The sequence below is a fragment of the Pongo pygmaeus genome, chromosome 7 (assembly GCF_028885625.2).
Source record: "Pongo pygmaeus isolate AG05252 chromosome 7, NHGRI_mPonPyg2-v2.0_pri, whole genome shotgun sequence".
Lineage (NCBI taxonomy): Eukaryota > Metazoa > Chordata > Mammalia > Primates > Hominidae > Pongo > Pongo pygmaeus.
Window position 1 is genome coordinate 135,553,995 of NC_072380.2, and position 23,057 is coordinate 135,577,051.

General features: G+C 46.4%; 2 protein-coding genes, 1 long non-coding RNA gene and 1 pseudogene across 11 annotated transcripts in view; 3 read left to right on the forward strand and 1 right to left on the reverse strand.

Annotated features, from left to right (window-relative positions):
- The first annotated feature begins 3,799 nt into the window (after window positions 1–3,799).
- On the forward strand, window positions 3,800–4,846 carry LOC129042132 (cyclin-dependent kinase 5-like; annotated as a pseudogene).
- Window positions 4,847–12,344: 7,498 nt separating this feature from the next.
- LOC134740040 (uncharacterized) lies at window positions 12,345–14,785 on the reverse strand. 2 transcript variants are annotated; one of them, XR_010127280.1, is made up of 3 exons: window positions 14,629–14,737; window positions 13,171–13,195; window positions 12,345–12,656 (listed from the first exon to the last, which is right to left on the reverse strand). It is a non-coding gene; the product is annotated as an uncharacterized LOC134740040 (long non-coding RNA). The 2 variants fall into 2 exon arrangements; XR_010127279.1 differs by having other exon boundaries at window positions 12,345–13,195; window positions 14,629–14,785.
- Window positions 14,435–23,057, forward strand: part of ZHX2 (zinc fingers and homeoboxes 2) — a 197,353-nt gene continuing 188,730 nt past the window's right edge. For 3 of the 8 annotated variants that reach the window (XM_054497457.2, XM_063669042.1, XM_054497454.2), the window contains exon 1: window positions 14,435–16,382. The gene's annotated coding sequence lies outside the window, so the exon portion shown is untranslated. Of the gene's footprint in view, window positions 16,383–18,430; window positions 18,592–19,252; window positions 19,300–23,057 lie in introns of all 8 variants that reach the window. The other 5 variants (XM_063669046.1, XM_063669045.1, XM_063669044.1 and 2 more) reach the window with 4 other exon arrangements.
- Window positions 16,523–18,424, forward strand: LOC134740039 (uncharacterized). The gene is made up of 2 exons (XM_063669049.1): window positions 16,523–17,145; window positions 17,383–18,424. Exons 1-2 carry the CDS (start codon window positions 17,009–17,011, stop codon window positions 17,564–17,566), a joined length of 321 nt encoding a protein of 106 aa, XP_063525119.1. The 5' UTR covers window positions 16,523–17,008; the 3' UTR covers window positions 17,567–18,424.

The following is a 23,057-nucleotide window of genomic DNA, read 5'->3' on the forward strand; positions in this document are numbered from 1 at the left end:
GATCAGTAGGATTTGCAAAAATCCTATAACAAATATTATGCTTAATAATGAAAGACTGAAAGCTTTCCCTCTATGATTGAGAGCAAGGAAAGTGTCCGCTCTCACCACTCTTATTCAACATAGTGCTAGAAGTCGTAGCTAGTGCAAGAAGGCAATAAATGGTATATATTAATATATTGAAAAGAAAGAAATAATACTGTTCCTGCAGAAGACATGATTGTCTATATAAAAAAACCCCAAGGAATCTACCAAAAAAAATCCTAAAACTAATAAATGAGTTCAATAAAGTTGCAGGATACAAGATAAACATAGAATCAATTATATTTTTATATATTAATACTAGCAATGAGCAAATGGATACCAAAATAAAATATACAAATACTATTTACAATCACTCAAAACTAATACTTACGTATAAAAATAGCAAAGCACGTAAGGACTTGTATGCTAGAAACTATACAATGCTAACGAAAAAAGTCAAAGAATATCTAAATAATGTAAAGACATATTGTATTTATGGATTAGAAGACTTAACCTAGTAAAAGTGTCAGTTGTCCCCAAATTGACATAGAGGTTAAATGCAGCTCCTATCTTAATCCCAGCAAGGATTGTTATAGACCTAGACTATATTATTCTAAAATGTATAGAGACAGACCAAAAAATAGACTATCTAAAATAATCTTGAAAAAGAAGAATAAAATGGGAGCAATCAGTTACAAGACTTATTCAGTTTCAAGACTTATTATATAGCTATGGTAATCCAATTGTATGGTACTGGTTTAGGGATACACACATAGAATAATGGAACAGAAAAGAGAATTCAGAAATAGACCCACACCTGTATCTCTAACTGATTTTTGACAAAAGTGCAAAATCAATTCAATGAAGAAAAAAGTTTTCTCAATAAATGTCTGGAGCAATTGGACATCCATAGGTGAAAAAGGAACATCAATCTAAATCATATAAAAATTAACTCAAAATGGATCACAGACTTAAATATAAAACATAAAAACTATAACACTTTCAGAATGAAACATAAGAGAAAATCTTGGCCAGACTCGGTGGCTTATAACTGTAATTCCAGCACTTTGGGAGGCTGAGGTGGGTGGATCATGTGAGACCAAGAGTTGAAGACTTGCCTGGCCAACATGGCAAAACCCCATCTCTACTAAAAATACAAAAAGTAGCTGGACATCGTGGTGCATGCCTGTAGTCCCAGCTACTCAGGAGGCTGAGGCACGAGGTTGCAGTGAGCTAAAATTGTGCCACTGCACTCCAGCCTGGGGAACAGAGCAAGACTCTGTCTCAAAAAAAAAAAAAAACCTAAAAAAAGAATGTATAAAAAGTAAGAAAATCTTTAGGATCTACGGTTTAGGATCTAGGGCTAGGCAAAGAGTTTTTCGACATGATACCAAAAGTATGATATGTAAAAGGAAACTATTCAAAATCAGACTTCACCAAAATTAAAAATCTTGCTCTGTGAAAGGGCATGTCAATAGTATGAAAAAGCAAGCTACAGAGTAGAGAAAATATTTGCAATCACTTGTTCAAGAAAGGACTAGTATCTGGAATAAATAAAGACTTCTCAAAACTCAACAGCATAAAAACAAATAATTCAATTAGATAACGGGCAGGAGACATTATTTTTCACTTTCAGAGAGACACAGACGGCAAATAAACACATGAAAAATGTTCAACATCATTAGCCATTAGGGAAATGCAAATTAAAACCAAAATGAGATATCACTACATACCTATCAGAAAGGCCAAAATAAAAAATATTTACAACAAAATGCAGGCAAGCTGGGTGACTCATACATTACTGGTGGAAAAGTAAAATGATACAACCACTCTGGAAAACAGTTTGGCAGTCGCTTGCAGAATTAAACATGCCCTTACCATGTGACCCAGCAATCACGCTCCTAGGCATTTATCCCAGATAAATGAAACCATAAGTTCATACGAAAACCTGTACACAAATGTTTATCACATCTTTATTTGTAATAAACCCCAAATGGAAATAATTCGATGTCCTTCAACACATAAATGGTCAAACTGTAATATACCCAAAACAGAGAACACTGCTAGGAATAAAAAGGAACAAATTAGTGAAATACGCAACAACCTGGATTTATCTCCAGAGAATAATCGGATTGAAAAAAACCCAGTCCTAAAAGGTCATACTATATAATTCCCATTTACATAAAATTAGTTCAACCATTGTGGAAGTCAGTGTGGTGATTCCTCAAGGATCTAGAACCAGAAATACCATTCGACCCAGCAATCCCATTACTGGACATATACCCAAAGGATTATAAATCATTCTACTCTGAAGACACATGCACATGTATGTTTATTGCAGCACTGTTCACAATAGCAAGGACTTGGAACCAACCCAAATGCCCATCAATGATAGACTGGATAAAGAAAATGTGGCGCATACACACCATGGAGTACTATGCAGCCATAAAAAAGGATGAGTTCGTGTCCTTTGCAGGGACATGGATGAAGCTGGAAACCATCATTCTCAGCAAACTAATACAGGAACAGAAAACCAAACACCACATGTTGTCACTCATAAGTCAGAGTTGAACAATGAGAACACATGGACACAGGGAAGGGAACATCACATACCAGGGCCCGTCAGGGGGTGAGGAGGTAGGGGAGGGAGAGCATTAGGACAAATACCTAATGTAAATGACGAGTAGATGGGTGCAGCAAACCATCATGGCACGTGTATACCTATGTAATAAACCTGCACATTCTGCACATATATCCCAGAACTTAAAGTAAATTTGAAAAAAAATAAAAGATGTCTGAAATGACAAAATTATAGGAATGGTGAACAGATTAATGGTTGCCAGTAGTTTTGAAGGGAACAGGGATGAAGAAGTAGGTGTGGCTATAAAAGGGCAACAAGAGGTATGCTCTGCTTGTGAATATGTCATTATCTCAAAATAAAAATCTTAATTAAAAACATAACTACAGGCCCAGCTCAGTGGCTCACGCCTGTAATTCCAGCATTTTGGGAGCCCGAGGCAGGCGGATCACGAGGTCAAAGGATGGAGACCATCCTGGCCAACATGGTGAAACTCCATCTCTACTAAAAATACAAAAACTAGCTGGGTGTGGTAGTGGGCGCCTGTAGTCCCAGCTACTCAGGAGGCTGAGGCAGGAGAATTGCTTGAACCCGGGAGGCAGATGTTGCAGTGAGCCAAGATCACACCACTGCACTCCATCCTGGTGACAGAGCAAGACTCCATCTCAAAAAAATAAAAAATAAAAACTACAAAAAACTCAAATTTCAAAGAAGCAAAAAAAAAATTTTTTTAAAGAATGCATCAAAAACCAATGAAATCCAAATAAAGCCTGTACTAGTCTTCACCAATGTCAACTTCCTCATTTTGAAAACTGTGCTGTGGCTATGTAAGATGTTATCGTTAAGGAAAACTGGGTGAAGGGTACATACGATCTCTGTGTACTATTTTTGCAGCTTCTTATGAGTCAAACTCTTTCAAAATGAAAAGTTGTCACTTAAAAAAAAACACATTTAAAATTAGCTGAGCATGGTGGTGTACAGCTGTAGTCCCAACTACCCAGGAGGCTGAGGCAGGAGGATTGCTTGAGCCCAGGAGTTTGAGGCTGCAGGGAGCTATGATCATGCCACTACACTCCAGCCAGGACAACAGAGTGAGACCCTGTCTTTAAAGAAAAGAATAAATGAAATAAAAATTTAAAAACATTTAATATTCTTGAGTCTTAAAACCGAGAGCCCACAGGGGCCCCTGTGGCCACCGCAATGCAGAAATACGAGAAACTGGAGAAGATTGGGGAAGGCACCTACGGGACAGTGTTCAAGGCCAAAAACTGGGAGACTCATGAGATCGTGGCTCTGAAATGGGTGAGGCTGGATGACAATGATGAGGGTGTGCCGAGTTCCGCCCTCCGGGAGGTCTGCCTACTCAAGGAGCTGAAGCACAAGAACATCGTCAGGCTTCATGACGTCCTGCACAGCGACAAGAAGCTGACTTTGGTTTTCAAACTCTGTCAACAGCACCTGAAAAAGTATTTTGACAGTTGCAATGGTGACCTTGATCCTGAGATTGTAAAGTCACTCCTCTTCCAGCTGCTAAAAGGCCTGGGATTCTGTCACAGCAGCAATGTGCTACGCAGGGACCTGAAGCCCCAGAACCTGCTAATAAACAGGAACGAGGAGCTGAAATTGGCTGACTGTGGCCTGTCTCGAGCTTTTTGGATCCGCATCTGCTGTTACTGAGCTGGAGTGGTCACACTGTGGTACCACCCACCAGATGTCTTCTTTGGGGCCAAGCCGTACTCCACATCCATTGACATGTGGTCAGCCGGCTGCATCTTTGCAGAGCTGGCCAATGCTGGACAGCCTCTTTTTCCAGGCAATGATGTCAACGACCAGTTGAAGAGGATTTTCCAGCTGCTAGGGATGCCCACCGAGGAGCAGTGGCCCTCCATGACCAAACTGCCAGACTATAAGCTGTACCCAATGTACCTGGCCACAACATCCCTGGTGAACGTCGTGCCTAAACTCAATGCCACAGGAAGGGACCTGCTGCAGAATCTTCTGAAGTGTAACCCCGTCCAAAGTATCTCAGCAGAAGAGGCCCTGCAGCAACCCTACTTCTCTGACTTCTGTCCACCCTGGGCCCTGGGACTCCTGGCCACCAGGCTGGGGCCTGGCCTATTTAAGCCCTATCTTAGGAGGGGTGGGACAATGGGGGTGCCCAGTGTGGTGAGCTCCAGCTGTGCTGGGCCCAGCCAGGATAGGATGCCTGAGCCCAAATTTCTCACTTCCTTTGTGGACTTTATTTAATTTCTTTCTTTCTTTCTTTCTTTCTTTTTTTTTTTTTTTTTTTTTTTTTTTTGAGACGGAGTCTTTCTCTGTTGCCCAGGCTGGAGTGCAGTGGTGCGATCTCAGCTCACTGCAAGCTCCCCTCCCGGGTTCATGCCATTCTCCTGCCTTAGCCTCCCGAGTAGCTGGGACTACAGGCACCACACTCGGCTAATTTTTTGTATTTTTAATAGAGACGGGATTTCACCACATTAGCCAGGATGGTCTCGATCTCCTGACCTCGTGATCCACCCACCTCAGCCTCCCAAAGTGCTGGAATTACAGGCGTGAGCCACCATGCCCGGGCAACTTTATTTAATTTCATAAATTGGCTCCTTTCCCACACACACACACACGAAATTTAATATTCTTATTTTGTTACCTTTGATCAATTCTTAAAAGACCACAGGCAAATCCTTGTCCCAGTGCCATGTGGCCACTATGTAGATACACCCACTGCCCTGGGAAACACACTTTCTGCTAAGTGCACATCACTTATCAATCAGAATCCTCAACTCACATGTGCAAGGCTTACCGCTTTCTTTACTTTCTATGATGCAACTTCATTTGTATGTTAAGGTCCTATTCAGCCAATGTCGTGAAAATGATCACAGAGAGTTCAACTCCTATTCCTTGCTCATTTCCCCAGGGAGATGGTTCATTCCAGGACACATACAGAGCCTGATATCAACATGGGGGTGGGGAGTAGGGAGAGAGAGAGGGCAAGAACCCTCCTATGCTGAGTGTCATCTGTGCACCCTGCAATCTTGAGGATCCATCACCCCATCATTCCTCATCCACACCATTTGGATTAATGTCCTATGCCTGCTGTGAGAGATTACCACGAACATCATGGTTGAAAATGACACAAATGTATGCTCTTACAGTTCCAGAGGTCAGAGGTCTAAAATGGGTCTCATGGGATGAAAATCAAGGTGTCCACAGGGCTGCTTCCTTTTGGGAAGCTCCAGAGGAGAGTCCATTGTCTTGCCTTTTCCTCTTTCTAGAGGCTGCCTACTTTAACAGGGTGTGGTAGTGTGCGCCTGTGGTCCCAGCTACTCGGGAGGCTGAGATGGGAGGAACACTTGAGCCTAGGAGATGGAGGTTACAGCAAGCTGAGATCACACCTTCACTCCAGCCTGGGTGACCGAGTGAGACCCTGTCTCAAAAAAAAAAAAGTTTAAAGGCTGCCTACATGCCTCACTTGTGGCTGCACCACAGTGACCTCTTGCTTTCATGATCATGTCTTTTTCTCTAACTCTGACCTTTCGCCTCTCTCTTATAAAGAGCCCGGTGTTCATGTCAGAACCACCAGATAATCCAGGATAATCTTCCATCTCAAGATACTTAAGTTAATTATATCTGTGAAATCCCTTTGCCATGTAAGAGGACACATGCACAGGTTCCAGGGGCTAGGACGTGGACCTCTTTGGGGCCATTATTCTGGGGTTTTTTTTTGTTTTTTGTTTTTTTTTTTTGAGACGGAATCTTGCTCTGTCACCCAGGCTGAAGTGCAATGGCATGATTTCAGCTCACTGCAACATTTGCCTCTTGGGTGCAAGCAATTCTCCTGCCTCAGCCTCCGGAGTAGCTGGGATTACAGGCATGTGCCACCACGCCTGGCTAATTTTTGTATTTTTAGTAGAGACAGGGTTTCACCATGTTGGCCAGGCTGGTCTCAAACTCCTGACCTCATGATCCGCCCACCTCGGCCTCCCAAAGTGCTGGGATTACAGGTGTGAGCCACTGTACCCAGCCTGGCGCCATTATTCTATGGACTACACCACCCTGGGCACTTGGGATCATACCACGTTCATCCCCCACACTGGTTACTCTTGCTGCATCACGCACCACCCCACAACTTAGGAGTGTGAGACAACCATTTTATTATGCACACTATTTTGTGGCTCAGGAATTCAGACAGGACACAATGGGAATGGCTTGTCTCTGCTCCAATGATGTCTAGGGCAACAGCTGGTAAGACCGGATCCCTGGGAGTGATTCAACAGCTGGAGGCTGGAATCATCTGGAGGGTTCATGGCTCCCTTGTCTGGTGGTGGATGCCAGCTGTTGGCTGGGACCTCACCTGGGGCTGCTGACTCGAGGCCTCTCCTAATGTGCTGAGGTCACCTTACAGCACAGCAGCCTCTAGGGAAACGGACTTCTTACACAGCGGCTCAAGTTTCCAAAACTCAAGTGTCCCAGCAGTCACAGCAGAAGTTGCATTGCGTTTCATAACCCAGCCTCAAAAATCACATAGAATCATTCATTTCTGCTGCACCCTATTGTTCAAAGCACTCACAAACCCAACCAGATTCAAGGACAGGGGAAATAGACCCTATGTCCTGATGGAAGGTGGTAAAGTCACTTTATGGAACAGCCAAGGGGAGGGAAGGCAGGATTTTCTCTACCTGCCTCACTAAGCAACCAGTTTTTCTCTGGTGTCTCTCTACCCACCCCCAGAACTCTACCTGGAAATGGCTCAGGTCTTCTGATCTGATCCCACAGTCCTTGGGGGTGGATGTTGCCACCTCCTTGGGGTTCATCCAGAGAGAAGGAATCTGTAGCACCCTTATTACTTTCCCTCCAATTCTCTCTCTTCTCCCAAACGAAGGCAACCATTCCAGGTGTGGGAGAGGCAGCAGTGAGGCTTCTCTTTTTTCTGTTCTCTCTAAAATTTATTGTCCATGTCCTAAGTTCTTTCCATCCCCCTAGGGATCCACATTTTTAAAACTAGAAAGCCAAGAGTTTGCTCAAAAATGCAATTTTTACCTCATTCCTTCTCTGAGGGGAAAAGCATCAAAAATTCTTATCTCTACTTGGATGGGGTGAAGAAGAAGGTCAAGGAGTACAAGGATGTGGATGGAGATGACACCATCACTAAACATTTCCAAAAATGTTGTCTTGCCACAGGTACAATTCCCACAACAGCTTGTGTCTTCTGTTGAGGTCTCCAAGAGACTCTCCCCTGAATAAATAATACCCATTTTCCCAATCCAGTATGCAAATAAAATAAGGAGTACATATGGGGCCCAATAAATCATCTATCTTCATCACCGTTAGTAGCCACGCTGAAGGAGGGGGTCATATGTCTGTACTATGGACTAAATGTTTGTGTCCCCTCAAAATGCATATGTTGAGGCCCTACTCCCCAATGTTTTGGTATTTGGAGATGGGATCTTTGGGAGGTAATTAGGATTAGATGAGGCTGTAAGGTTGGGGTCCTCATGATGGGATTAGTGACCTTATAAGAAAAGATACCAGAGAGCTAGAGAGCTTGCTTGCTTGCTTGCTCTGTTTCTGTCTGGCTTTTCTTCTCTCTCTCTCTCTCTCTTCATACACACAAAGTAGTCATGAGAGCACGTAGCAAGATGGCAGCTGCCTAAAAGTGTTGTTTAAGCTACCCAGCTGGGCATTTTTTATGGCAGCCTGAGCTGACTAATATCATCTGTTAGCCATGTGGGCTGCAAATACACAACCCAGAATGAGACTGGCATACCCACACAGGTGCAGGCAGTGCTGCTGGGAGTGCCCCAACCAATGCTAAGATGCAGAACAAAGGAGACTCAGGGTCTCAGGGGAGTGCCCCGGGGAGGAAGGGTGCAGCTGAGCCAGACGCTTCCAGAGTCAGAGAGAAGCAGAAACATCCTCTGGAGAAAACCCCTCCTCCTGGAAACCAGGAGTGAGGAAAGGCGTTCCCCTTAAATGTCATCTATAGCTGCTGAATGATGCATGTTTTCATTCACTTATTCATTCAGCAAACATTTACTCAGCATCTACCCTTTATCAATTGTTTACTTCTATGGAAAAAACACCTGCCAAAATCTTAGCAGCATAAAACAATACAAATTCACTATCTCACAATTTCTGTAGGTCGGAAATCTAGTCATGGCCTCACTGGATTCTCTGCTCAGGGTCTCACTGGACTGAAATCAAGGTGTCAGTCAGAGCTTCGCTTCTCATCTAGGTCTCAGGGTATTCTTTCAAGCTTGTTGGCTATTGGCAGAATTCCTTTCCTTGTGCTTATAGGACTGAGGTCCCAAGTGTCTTGTTAACTGTCAGCCAGGTTCTGCTCTCAGCTTCTAGAAGTGGCTCTCAGGTCCATCTTAGCAACAGAAAACCTCCCTCGTGTAAAATCCCTCTCATTCTTTGAATGTCTCTGACTTTCCCTTCTGCCACCAGCCAGAGAAACCTATCTGCTTTTAAAGGACTCATATGATTAGATCAGGCCTATGCAGGTAATCTTCGTAATCTCCATATTTCAAGGGCAAGTGATTCGGCACTTTAACAACATCTGCAAAATCTTTTCACAGCAATGCCTACATCCGTGGTTGATTGAATAACCAGGGACTGGGAATCTTGGGGGCCATCTTTGAATTCTGCCTGCTATATATCCCATGTGAGACAAGAAACAAGGACACAGAGATGACTATGGCGAAATACTCATCCACAAGGAACTTACAGTAAAACGGATACAGCAAATACAGAGAAGTAACTAGATTATCGGGCAATAATTGCTAACTCAAGGTTAAGTGCAAGGTTCTGTAGGACTTCAGAGGAGGCAGGATTAACCCTTTGGGAGAGTACAGGAAGGCTTCCTAAAGAAAGTGACATTTGATCTGTGTCTTGAAGGACCGAGGAAGAGGGAAGCCATTCCAGGTACAGTGTGCACCATTTACAAAGATGGAAAAGATCATGGAAAATGTAGGGAGTGACAAGGAACCCAGTGATGCTAAATTGTAGAGAACAAGATTAGAAGGGGCAGAAGACTAGGCTGGAAATGCTGATTTGGACAAGTTTATGCAAGATCACTCCTGCCACCCCAAAGAAGTAGAAAGCAATAAAAGACTGTAAGCAAGGAGGTGACCAAGCAAGATATGTGTTTTGGTGACAGCATGGATAGTAGACATAGAAATTGGAGCCAGGGAAATGAGTTAGTTGGTGTTTACAGAATTGCAAGTTCCTTGAACTGTCTTAAGTGAGGCTGCTATAGAACAAATAACCAGAGACTGGGTGGCTTAAACAAGAGAAATTTATTTCTCACAGTTTTGGAGGCTTGCAAGTCTGAGATCAGGGTGCCAGCATGATCAGGTTTGGGTGACAGCTCCCTTCCTGGCCATCTTCTTGCTGTGTCCTCACTTAGACGGAAGCAGGGAGAGAGAAAGTGAGCTCTCCGGTGTATCCCTTTAGAAGGGCACCAATCCCGTTAAAATGGGAAAAGTTCCCTTGTCCCCCTTGCAGGGCATGCAATGAGGGTGTGGTTCGCTTCTTTAGTGCCCCGCTACCCAAACTTCTACAGGAGTGTACAGACGGGCAGGCCGTGAGGCTTTGACCCCACAGCAGTGCCTAGGGATGAATGTTTGTAGTTCCCGAAGCCCCAGTGGGTGTGTGTTACACGGTGCTCTTTTAGTTTAGCTGTCTATAGGCGGTTTGTGTTAACGAGCTCAATTAGACCCCCTTCCTTATCACAAGGACAGAGGGATTTCTGTATTCCGGGGTTTCTTGCCTTGGTGTCCCAGAAGAATCTGATCACACGTGGGCTTGGAGAATGACTGCAAGGTTTTATTGAGTGTAAGTAGCTCTCAGCAGATGGGGGAGCCAGAAGGGAGATGGTTTTCCCCTGGAGTCAGGCTGCTTAGCAGCCCAGATCTTCTCCAACTGCCCCTCTCGTCTGGCTGCCTGTGTCTACCTGCTAGAGTCTCGGGTTTTTATAGGACCAGGATGAGGGTGTGGCGGGCCAGGGTGGTCTTGGAAAATGCAACGTTTAGACGCAAAAGCAGGAGTGCCTGTCCTCACCTAGGTCTGTAGGGGTGGAGCCCTGGCCAGGGACCCGCCTTTCTCTACCCAGCACTCCAGTATCACCATCATGAAGGCCCCACCTTCATGATCTAATCTCCTCCCAAAGGCCCCGCCCACTTCCTAATATGATCACATTGAGGATTAGGATTTCAACATATGAATTGGGAGGCAAGAGAGCACAACCATTCAGCCCTTCAACCCGTGGCACTGATTCTTATGCTCTCAGAGGGAGCAACATTGTAATAGATTCATACATGAAGAACTGTGATAGGCAGCCAGGTGTCAGCAGTGTGAAACATGTACCGCTTAAGTAGCATGTGTGGCCATGAGATGCTTTTAAATGATGTGCAGGTACAGCACAAAATAGCTCTGACTCAGAGAAAGTTACAACTTTCAATTCTCTTCCCATCCTTTTAATTAGCTCAAGAAAAAATTCTCAGTTTGGTGCTACCCTGTCTCTAATAACTTTCTAACACCTTTCCCCTCCGTCTCTACCTTCTGCAGATAAGAGTATCTAGCTGGCTCAATAGTGCTGTTTTTTTTTTTTCCCCATGATTATTTTCACTGTTACCTTTCATTGGTTCATTTGAAAATTCAATATTGGATTTTCTTGTTTCTATTGTGACAAAAGGCTTCTTTAGTATTAGTATGAAATAAGTGCATTTAAGTTTTAAAAATGTGAATCAATGTAAATAAAATGTTTTCTGTTTTTTCTTTTCTTTTTTTTTTTTTTTGAGACAGAGTCTAGCTTTGTCACCAGGCTGGAAGTGGTACAATCTCGGCTCACTGTAACCTCTGCCTCCCTGGTTCAAGCGATTCTCCTGCCTCAGCCTCCTGAGTAGCTGGGATTACAGGCACTCACCACCACACCTGGCTAATTTTTTGTGTGTTTTTTAGTAGAGATGGGGATTCACCATGTTGGCCAGGCTGGTCTCAAACTCCTGACCTCAAATGATCCACCTGCCTCAGCCTCCCAAAGTGCTGGGATTACAGGTGTGAGCCACGACCCTGGCCGAATAAAATGTTAAATTAAAAATACTATAGGTAGTTCCTTTGCTACTGGGACAAAATTGGTGAAGGTGGTTTGCACATGAGTTAATTTGCAAGTCACAAGTATAGTGGGAAGCAGGCAGGATTTGTAATCAATTAAATGTGGACTCAATACCTGCTTCTAACTTATCAGCTGTATGGCCCATGGATAATTCATAAACTTCTATAAACTCCTGTTTCCTCCTACAAATTAAGGAGACAATATACTATTCAGAAGGTTGTTTAAAAGATTAAATGACATAAAGTATAAGAAGCACCTCCCAGGCAGCCATGTACATAGCAGGCACTTGCACTCCCTATCACAGTGTATATCCTTAAATAATGGAAACCTCTGTTTTTGGCATCACCAAACAGGAACTTAACTCCAGTACCTACCGAGTATCTATGCTTGATAAATGAGTTCTTATTTGCTTAGGATCTGGGACCTGTGGCGGGGGATCCTTCATGAGCAACAACTAAAATCAAAAGCTTTGATTTGGAGAGTGGGCCAGCTCAGGCATCATGGACCAAGAGGCCTCTCTACCCCCTTGTCCTGGCCTCCAATATTTCACAATGCTACCTGTACCCTGCAGAGCTCAGGGGGAAGTAGATCTGCAATATTCAGATATATGTGCAAATAAAGACACAGATAATAACTCCCATTTTATTTATTTATCACTGTGTAATAAACCACCCCAAAAGTTAATAATGTTAAACAACTACAGTCTTATGATCATCTCATTATTCTGTGGGTTGACTAGGTGGAGCTGGATGGTTTTCCTCTACATAATGTCAGGTGAGACTAGAGTCAAGTGGGAGATCAATTAGGCTGGAGCATCCAAGATGGCTAAAGTCTGTGTGTTAACCAGGATCTCAGGTGGAGCTATTGTCCCTATCACCTTTGTTTTCGCTCCATGTGGCCTCTCCATGAAACTTTGGCTTCTCACAGCATGGCAGCAGGACCCTAAAAGGAAGGAAACAGAAACTGCCAGTCTCTTAAGACTTGGATTTAGATGTCTCGGAATATCACTTTCACTGCATCCAAAGCAATCACAGGACTAGTCCAGATTCCAAGGGAGGTGAAGTAAACTCCACCTCTTAATGGTGACGTATTTTTCAAAAAGGGAAGGAAAGGATTGAAAAAAGCCATCTTAGAAGACTACCGCACCTCCTAAGGCTTTCACTTTTTGCAAAAGGTTTTTATTCTTGAAATGTGTGTATATTTCAACTAAGCAAATATGTACCTAGGAATTTATCCTAAGGAAGTAATCGCAGATGTTTCAAAAGATCTGACACAAGGTTGTTCATTGGAATAAAATTGAAACTACCCAATGCCCAACATCAGGGGACCAATTAAGTCCAAAGGTGGTTGAGGACAGTGTTTTAAAAGTCTATTCTCTGGGAAGCAGGTAAAATTAAGCTTAAATTCCAACTCCATTACTTAGCATGTGTGATGTCAAGCAAGGTACAGTACTTACGCTCTTTAAGTCTCAGTTTCTATATCTGTAAAATAAAGATAAAATATAGATTTTTGTGATGATTCAATGAGATGATACATATAAAAGGCTCAGCACATGGTGAATGATCAATAATTGTGAACTGCTATTATTATTTATGATAGTCATTAGTGCTATCATATTAGTGCAAATCTTTCCCATTCTCTCCATTTCCAGGCACACAATACTTCCATGGATCTTTACAGTTAACTTTGTGATTAGTTCTGACCAATGAGTTTTAAGTGAAAGTGGCATATGTTACTTCCTGGCTGAACATTTACTTGTCCAACATTATTGATTCTGAAGCTCCTAAATGCTGTCAGATAACGGTTTGTCTACTCCATGGGTATATTTAAAGCAAACGAGGATCATACCACCTAAAGCAAAAGCCACCTTTGTCTTATTCCTCGTTGTTTTCTCTTTATATGGTGCAAGTTCAGTCCATGCTAAACTCTTAACAATTTTAAAACACTGCAACACATCAGAAGCCCCTCATCCTTGCTAGTGTCCATGAGATCCAAGTGCTCTGAAGATATGAGAACCCAGCAGACTGTTTAGAGGGTTACCTGGCTTCCCTCCGGCCCGGCCCATTCCACCCTACATACAATCTGTCACCCAGCCAGAAGCAGGTGGCAATGAGGTGGCAGCAAGGGAAACTTGGCTTATAGAAAACCCTCGTAAGTGATTGATCATCCAGAGGAGGTGCAGCCTCAAAATAGGAATAGCTTCGTTAAGGTTTGGGTAATTTCCATGGAAACAGACAGAACTAGACTTATTTTAAAGGGGGCGGGGGTAGGGAGTGGAATGGCCTGGAAGGGGCATAATAAGGTAAGCGATGTAAAAATGCTGAAGTTGGTGTGGCTGGGCGGGACGGGACAAGGCGGGGGAATGGGGGGAGGGTCCCATTTTTTTTCTTTTCTTTTTACAGTTTTGGTTCACCCTGGGTGAGGCAGAGGTTGGGAGGAGATCAGGCATCGGTAAATTCTGATGTTGATGGCAAGTAAATTAGGTTCTTAGCCGGTACCAAATGAGGTTGAGAAAGATGTGGCCCAAGCTGGATTACAGTCATCAAGAAGTTAACAGAATCCTGTAAGAGCCCCTCCAGGTCGCCTTTCAGGTCCGCGAGCATCACGCAAGAGACTCCTTCCCAGGATAGAATCTTGTTTTATGGGCGGTTAAAATGTAAACAAACAGACCCTACATCAGCAATAACCGAACAAACAGGTGCAGGCCATTAAGAAAGTTTTGCATATGAGCTGTTTTAATTTTTGTTGCAAAGGATTTCTGGGGAGTCAAGGGGTATGTCAGAAATTAGAGCCCTAGGGCAGAACTTACAAAAACCTTTAGCTACTTCCTTCTCCCCGGCCTCGGAAATGAAAAAGCCAAAATGTCACCCAGCGCGTCCGCCACCCAGTCAGCCCCAAGGCCAGCCGTCCTCACCCCAGTCCGGGTCCTCGCCACTGGCCTCTCCGCTGCACACGGCCACCTGTTGATGCCCTCGCGCCCACAGCCGAGTTGCAAACGGCCGCTAGAGTTCGTTCTAATTCCCCAGAGCAGAGCTGGCCTGGAAGCCCCGACGCGACGCGCCTGCTAATCTGCAGGGCGGGCGGGGACTCCGCAGAGCCTCCCAGCCCCAGGCTCCCTTTGTTTTCTCGCTGCGCTCGAAGCTTCTAAACTAGCCCCCAGACCGCATCCCCTCGTCCCCGCCCGGGAGCTGCCCAAAACTCCACAGGCCAGCCCAGGGGAAGAAAGGTCCACCTGGGCAGGAATGCGCGGCGCAGACAGGTTGCCGCCCGGATCCCGAATTCCTTAGAGCTCTTTAGCCGAGCACTGTGGCAGGAGCGCGGCGCCCGGAATACAAGTTCATGGTTCCGAGGCCGCGGGCGAAGGGCAGCGCGATCCCCCGCCTCCTTTGCTCTAAGGCGCCGAGGGGAGCCTGGGGGCTGCCGCGGCGAGAGCTCCGCTCCCACTGGGAACATTGGAGTCCCAGCTGCGAAAGCGACCCGCCTAGCTTCCGAGGGACTTCTCTTCGAGCACCGCAGGCGTGTGCATTTCTTCGAATCTGAGAATTCCAGCAAACGCGGGCTCTACCAGAGTTTAAGTCGGCCCTTGGGGCGTCTGTTTGTTTATTGGCTCTTAAGGGAAAAAAGTTTGAAGATCTTTAACGAGCCTCAGACCTGGCGCGGGCGGAAATCCCGGAATCTCCCCAAGCAAAAGTGATCTAACTTCAAGTCGTTATATAAGTGGGGGGCTCCTTCTTCCCCTCCCCACGCCGAGCCTTCTCATTATCATTCCGGGAGTAAAATGTGTCTCGCTCAACATACTTTTAAAATCGTTATTATTATTTTCCTGAGCCTGAAGCCGAGCCAAGGCGCAGGCAGCGCCCAGGGTGCTTGGTGGCCCCACCCGCGCACAGTCCCACGCAAAGGGACCCGGGGCCCGGGTGCCGCCAGAGCCGGGCCTGCAAGCGCGCCCTTCGGTCCCACGGTCCGCCACTCCACGTGGTCAAGATCAACAGTTTGTTGAGCTCATCAGTGACACCTTGAACTTTTCATAAAGAAAATGGGTATTGCACCGAGAAGGTTTGGCGGCGGCCGCCGCGCGGGGTCGTGCTTAATATTCAATGATCTCGCTCGCGCCTCCCCCTCCTCTTCTCGCAGAAATTCCACCGAGTCCGTTACTAGGCTCAGACTTTTAAGTTAATTTACTGCCCCCCTACCTTGGCCAGTAACCAGCGCCTTTAGGGCTAGCCTCCCCCCCAGCTCCTGCCTGAAAAATGACATTTCGCCGGTGTCTCCGGAGGGGGCTGAATTTCACTTTGTAACTTTCTGCGGAACCCGAGCCCGGGTGGCAGCTCGAGTGGTGGTATCGTATGCAAATACGCATGCTGACGTTACAGATCATGTGGGTTTTGGCGTAGATTCCCCACTGATCGAGGCATTTTTTTTTCCCTTTTTTTTCCTTTTTTTTTTTCTTTTAAAAATTTTGGCCACCGTTCTCCGTACGGGGGCTTTTTCTGTCTGTCTGGCTGGCTGGCAGGCTGGCTTTCCCCCTCTTTCCCACGGAGCCCGAGCCGGGCGCCCGGTGGGGAGTGGGGAGTGGGTGGGGGGAGCCAGCAGAGTTCCATTTTGGAACGCCCGTGCCGCGTCTCCGCGTTCCCAGCCCGGGTCCCCGCGTTCCCAGCCCCAGCGCAGGTAAGAAACTTCGCCTCGGCGCGGAGCCCCCCCAGCCGGCGCCGCCAGCCCCAAGCCCCGCACGCCGGGCGCCGGCCACTCCAGCCCAACTTTCCCACCGCCGCCGTCGCCGCTGTGGCTCCCGAAAATGTGTTGTTAATGGGACTTGGCCGGGTTTGTGATTGGAAGGGGGGTACGGAAGGGGGGGGGTGTGCGGGCTCTTTTTGCGGGTGGGAGGAAATGAGCGGATACAGAGAGGGAAGAAGATTTTTTTTTAAAGAGTTTTGATTACAAGTTTGGATAAATGGGAGCCAGAGCGAGGAGGAGGAGGAGGAGGAGGAAAAACATGTCTACGTTTCCCTATGTCGACATAAGCCACAAAAAAATATGGCGTCCGCTTTCGACAGGGCGTTACGTAGACCCGACTGTTTTTATTTATTTATTTCGTGGCCGTCTCCCTCCCTTCTTGGCCAAACTGCGGCGCTTTGTGCAAACGGGGCAGGTCCCGCGGGGACTCCACCGGGACGTGGCCCCGTCTCCGCGCGTTTTGGCAGGCGGGGGGCTGCGTGTGTTTGCTCCCCTCCCTCCCCCTCTCCCCTCGCTCCCCTCTCCCGGTGACGATTCGCCGTAATGTGGTGGCAGGAAGCATGACGCCGTGGGCCGAGGCTGCCTCTGCTCTCGTCGCTCCCGGCGGCTGCAGGCAGCGGGCGCGCAGCGCGGGCGGCAGCCGAGCTACCTGGCGGGGGCAGGGCCGGAGCGCGGCGCTGTCCTCACCCCCGCTCAGGTGCGGGGGGAGTCCGCGCGGGGCGGGGGGCCGAGGGGGGCCGCGGGACCCCCGGCCCTGCTGTCCGCTGCCAGCTGGCCGGAGCCTCTGCCAGCCCGAGCCTACGTTCGCCCCCCTGAACGGCAGCTGGCGCTTTTCGTCTGCCCCACAAGAGGTTAATCTTTGTTGGTGTTGCAGCTTCTTTGTGGCTTCCCCAGGACTTGTATCCTCGGCTTTGCAAACTTGCCCTTTTCCCAGCCGCTTTGCAGGAGGCTGCGGAGACGAAGATGAGCGGAAAGTTGGAAACCAGCAGGCATCACAGGACGGTCCCTTTGGCCTCGTAGCTGTGCTGAGCCTGGGAGGCGGAGGAGGAGGTGGAGGCGGCGGAGGAGGAGGGTTTGTCAGGCTGGGGAGAAAACTTGATGGGGAAGCCAAATTGTGATTTGTTCAGGTTTCCACCTGATTGATAGTCTTCAAAGCCAGTAGGTCTCTACCTTCAACTGTTTCGCGGTGGCCTTTTGTTTGTCTGGGGCGTGGAGAAGGAGAGAAGTCGATGAATAAGGACTTTCCCTCGACCCCTCCCCTTTTAAAGAGTGGTTGCTCAACTTGGCCCCCTGGGACACTGCCTTTTGGGCCCTGGAGTTCTTCCCCAACCTGCTCTCTGATCACTTTCTCTCTGTTAAGTTACCAGATCCCCAGGTCTCAGGCAGGCCCCGATGAGCAGAATGGAGTTAGGAGGAGAGGATTCCTTCCCCAGCACTTCTTGAATTGCCCAGACCTCCCACAATTACCCTCTTAAAAACACACACACACACACACACACACACACACACACACACGCACGCTTACTCACTCTCTCCTTTATATATGGCAGAAATTAATGCCCGTAGAAGTAAAGGGGGTGAGGTTCTGAGAGCTCTTCAAGATTTGAGTCAAAAGGTGATTTTCTGTTTATGAGGGCAGCGAGTTTAAGCAGTTCACTCCCAGGGCAGTAATGTCAAAAAGCGTTTGGATGACGACCAAGTGGAATAAATATCTTGTAAAATGGCACGTTTAATAGTAAAAATAGATTAATGGAGCCGTCAAGTGGTTGAATGGGACTAGCATAAAGGTTTAAGTTTAAAGGGAAAGTTACGTAAAGCTGTATACACAGCTTCTTTTAAGGCCAGAAGGGAAAAAAAATCTACAAGTAAGGTTGAAATGTGTCACTGTCAATAATTGAACTGGTGATGTGTGGAAATATCATCGCTGTTTAAATGCTCTGTTCCGCGATTGTTCTCTTGCGCACTTGTACCTTTCCTTCTAGCCAGGTTTGCTGTCAGCTAAAGGATGCACCTGAAGATTGTGCTTCAGGGGAAAATGCAAGAAACCAAGATTTTGGGGCACATCAGCTATCTCAACTAATGTCCATTTAAGGAGGGAAAACACCACTGTTTGTTGGCACTGAAGAAAGGGTATTCCTGTGATGTAAGTGCAGTGTATCTTGACATGCTGAAAGGTGGCCCCACCCGGTGTTTCTCGTCCACATCAGGACTATGTGATTTGGTGGGTTGCTGTACACTTATCAAAAATAATCATGGCAATGTTTGATAACAGTTTCTAACACTGTTATGGTGTGTGAGGCACAATGCTGTATATTTTACATGCTTTATCATTTAATTCTCACCACAATCCTGTGAGCTAAGTACTACTATTATCCTCCATTTATGGTTGAGGAAACAGAGGCTCCAAGAGGTGAAGAAACTTGCCTGAATGACGCAGCAAAAAGCAAATCCAGGCCTAACTTCATAGCCTTAACCAGTCCATTGTACCAGCATCCAGATACGTGACGTCACAGTTAGAATAAAAAAGTAAAGAGTCAGGTCCAGCAGAAAAGAGGGAACAGTAGCCACTGTCCCGAGGTCTGAACTCCAGAATTTACCTGGATTTTATTCCTTTATTCATTTATTTAGCAACTGTGTGTTGATTTATTTATTCATTCAGCAACTATAATGTTCATTATACTAATAAGAACCCATAGCCATTAAGCATTTTTGTATGCCAGGCACTATCCCAAGTGCTTATGACTAGACTGTTTTGTCTTCATGACAACTCTGATGTAAGTACTCTCATTCTCTCCTTTTTCTAGATGAGGAGGCACAAGCCCAGAGAAGTTTGCCCAAGACCAAACAGCCAGTAAGCGGAGTGGCAGCCCCCAGAACACACACACTCTGCTGTTGCAATGCAGAGCGCATAACCAGATGTTATGGAAATGCTGGGGTGACAGAGCCCCCCTGGCAGAAACGCAAAGCACTGCATGCTCCAGACATTATGGAGATGCTGGTGGGATACAGACCCCCTGCCCTCTAGGAGTTTGAGCCGACTGTGGGGAAGCACTCATTAAACCAAATCAAGCAGGCTTAGATAAGTGCTATAACTGAGAAAACTAACCACTGTGGAAGCACAAGGGAAGGCATGATTCTTCTGCTCTGAGGGGATCACAGAGGATCTCCTAGAGGTGGGAGCAGCTGAACTGCCCCATGAATGAAGAGGAACAATGTCTGGAGGTGTAGCCAATATCACTGCATTCGGCTGCTAGCAGCAGAATCTTGACTACCAGTGACTTAACCAGATAGGGACTTTTTTGTGTCAGACAACAACGGGGTGGGGGGTAAAGGGGGATGATGCCTCAGCTGTACCACTGGGAACCCAGACTACTTCTTTCTACTCTGCCATGCTTAGAGTGGAGGCCTTTGGCCTTAGGTTTATCATCTCGTAGTAGGAAAGTGGCTGCTATGTCTCTAGGCCTCAGGTTTGCATTCCAAGAAAGAGAAAAAAGGATGAATGAGGCTCAAAGAGCTTTTACCCAGTACAGCTTCACTGCTATATCTGGGAAGGGGCACCCCTCTCAGGGACTTCTGTCCTTAGCTCATCGATCAGAGCTGTGCCACGTGGTGACTACTGCCAGGGAAGAGCAGTCAAGTATTTTTAGTTGGACCCATTGCTGTCATGAGCAAATTGGGGTTCAACTTGTAAGGCAGAAGGGGTGAAAGGAGGAATGGTTGTTGAGTTGGCAGTGAGGGCATGTGCTGCCTAAGATGAGAAAGAAGGGCCCTGGGAGCGGTGGACAGGTACCCTGGGGAGGTGGAGAGGGGGATGCAGGGAAGGCTGTGCAAAGAGATGATGCCAGGCTTGGGGGTGCACATGGAGGAGGTTGGCTTTTAATCTCTAGGTACTAGGGAGCTATGGCAGGTTTCTGAAGCGGGATTGTCACGTGTTTGGGGAAGGGAAGACTAAGACTGATAGCAGAGTACCTTGTGCAGACAAACGAGCTTAGTTCTTATTTGCAATAAAAAGAGTTCTGGAAAGTTTCAGGCCAGGGGACCGGTTTTGCCTCAGGGCAAAAACAAGACAATGTGCAATAAAGAAGTGAGGGATGATTTGCTTTTAGGTCCTGTCAATAAGAATCCAAAATTAACCTGATGTGAGTCAGCTGTTACAGGGAGGCAATCAGCTCTCCTTTCTGGATAATTCAGTTAGTGGGACTGGAAAAGCTGGAAGGGGGTGCCATTTACTCTCCAAACACTACACTTGCCTTTTTCCTGACCTGTGGGGCTCCTGGACCGTAGCTGCAGCTCCACCACTCATCAGCAGGATACCTTTGGCTGTGACCCTCACCATTGCTTTAAACAGGGAGATGATATCAGAGGATGTCAGAGACCTTCCCAGCACCAGATTCCCCAGGCTAGATTCCTCCAGCAAGGGCCAGCCTCTCTGATTCTCTTTGCTCAGGGTATTACCTTTATGACTTTGAGCTGTTACTTACCTCAATTTTCTTATCTCTGAAATGGAGATCACTTCAGTAGCTGCTGTATGAGTTGTTAGGAAACTTAAGAAAGTTGTAAAAAGGCTTAGCACACACCTCACATATGAACTGTGCTCAACAAATCACCGTCATCACTGCAACCACCTCAAGAAAGTGACTTTATTGTAAATTTGAGGTGCCAAGTAATTAGCATGTGTGGATTTCATCATCAATCCCAGGACCCTGACTGTCCCATCTCATTGCCATTCCCCTTCTGCCTCCCCCCCACCCCCAGTACACACGTGCACTCATTTTGTGGCAAGTCTGAGCAACTATTGAAATGGAAACCTGACCCTGTAATATCACAGTGAGATGCTGGTGCATTGTTCAGGTACCGTAAAGTGCTGTGTCATAGCCACATCCAGACAGCGCATCTCAGGAAGGATGCTTGGCTGTGCACATGCCCCTTTGATAGACAATAAGGTAGATATTATTTTCTGTATTGACAAGATTATTTCATTTTGAACTGAAAAAAATCCTGATTCCCCCCCGCCCCACACCCTTCTCTAATGCCCCCACCCTACATTGAACAGGTTGTGATTTTAAGAACATCCACCCACAGTCTGCTTCCTGTTCTTACATTTGTAATCATGCAGTTAAGAGGGGTTGATTGGTGGTGTGTGTGTGTGTGTGTGTGTGTGTGTGTGTAAAAGAGACCCAACGGAGAAAAACAGTCCTGGCAACAGTATATCAATTTCCACCCAAACTTGAAAATGGAATAGAGACACCAGGGCCAGAACCTGTTTTCTTGCTGATACCTCTCTTTACCCCCTGGTGGACAATATTTACCTGTTAAAAGCCACAGTTCACACCCTTTCTTCCTCTTTCTCTCCCTCCTACTCCCTAACATTAGAAACACTTAGTGGAGATTAATCTTGTTACACATTGTTTCACTGCAATGGTATTTAACACATAACAGAATCTGCAGTGAATGAAATTCTTGTGCTATTGATCCATGGGGGATCAATATGAAGGAATGTGAGCCAGGCATTCATTGTGGTGTAAGAGATTTGTGATATATTTTAGGGGTGCACATGTCTAGTTTGGGATGGAATAGCGGGAAGCCCACGCTGAGTTTATCTTTCAGAGAGAAATCAGCAAAATCCTGGGGACCATTTCCTGTCAAGTTCAGGGTCAGGGAATAGATTCATGGATCTCTGGGGCTTCAGGGAGTAGCCAAATTGAGTTAGCTCTTTCTTTGGAAGGAAATCCTCCCTGTTGGGGGCCCAGGGGCTACTTGTGAGAGAGAGAGGAGCCTGCTATTGAGGCAGAGAGGAAGAGGGTTATGAATGAGAGTTCCTGGGCTACAGCCCCTCCTTGTCCTGGTTGGATGCCTGCAACTGCAGCTGCTGGGCTCAAAAACATCTGCAGAAACTGAGGAAGGACCAGAAGTTTAAGTTAAGGAGGAAGTGGCAGGCACTCACGCATGCCTGCATATGCTGTGCAGAGGTGACCGTTTAAACCAGTGTTGCAGAAAGACTCAAGAAAAACACTCCTCAGCAGGCCTGACATTTATGCCCCGACAGCCATATCACCCCCCACAGCCTGGTTCACTCTGGCTGGTGAAACTGAACAAATACAAAGCTCCCTACACAACCAGATGCACAAAGCTCCCCACATACCCAGACACAGCACAAGCACATGGTGTTCACCACGTTAAGAACAGCAACAGCCACAGAAAAAGTAAGCACCTACTATGTGCTAGGCACTCTGCTAAACACTTTCCCTTCACAGTGTCATTTAATCTGACCCTGAGGAGTAAATTGAGAGTGGCAGTGTAATTCGACTTAAAAGGCAGGAAAAATGGGCTAGCGTGGTGGCTCACGCCTGTAATCCCAGCACTTTGGGAGGCCGAGGCAGGTGGACCGCTTGGGCTCAGGAGTTCAAGGCCAGCCTGGACAACATGGTGAAACCCCATCTCTACAAAAAATAAAAAAAACTAAAAAATGAGCTGGGTGTGGTGACACACACCTGTAGTCCCAGCTACTTGAGAGGCTGAGGTAGGAGGATCGCTTGAGCCCAGGAGGTCAAGGCTGCAGTAAGCCATGATCACGTCACTGCGCTCCAGCCTGGGTGAGAGAGCAAGACT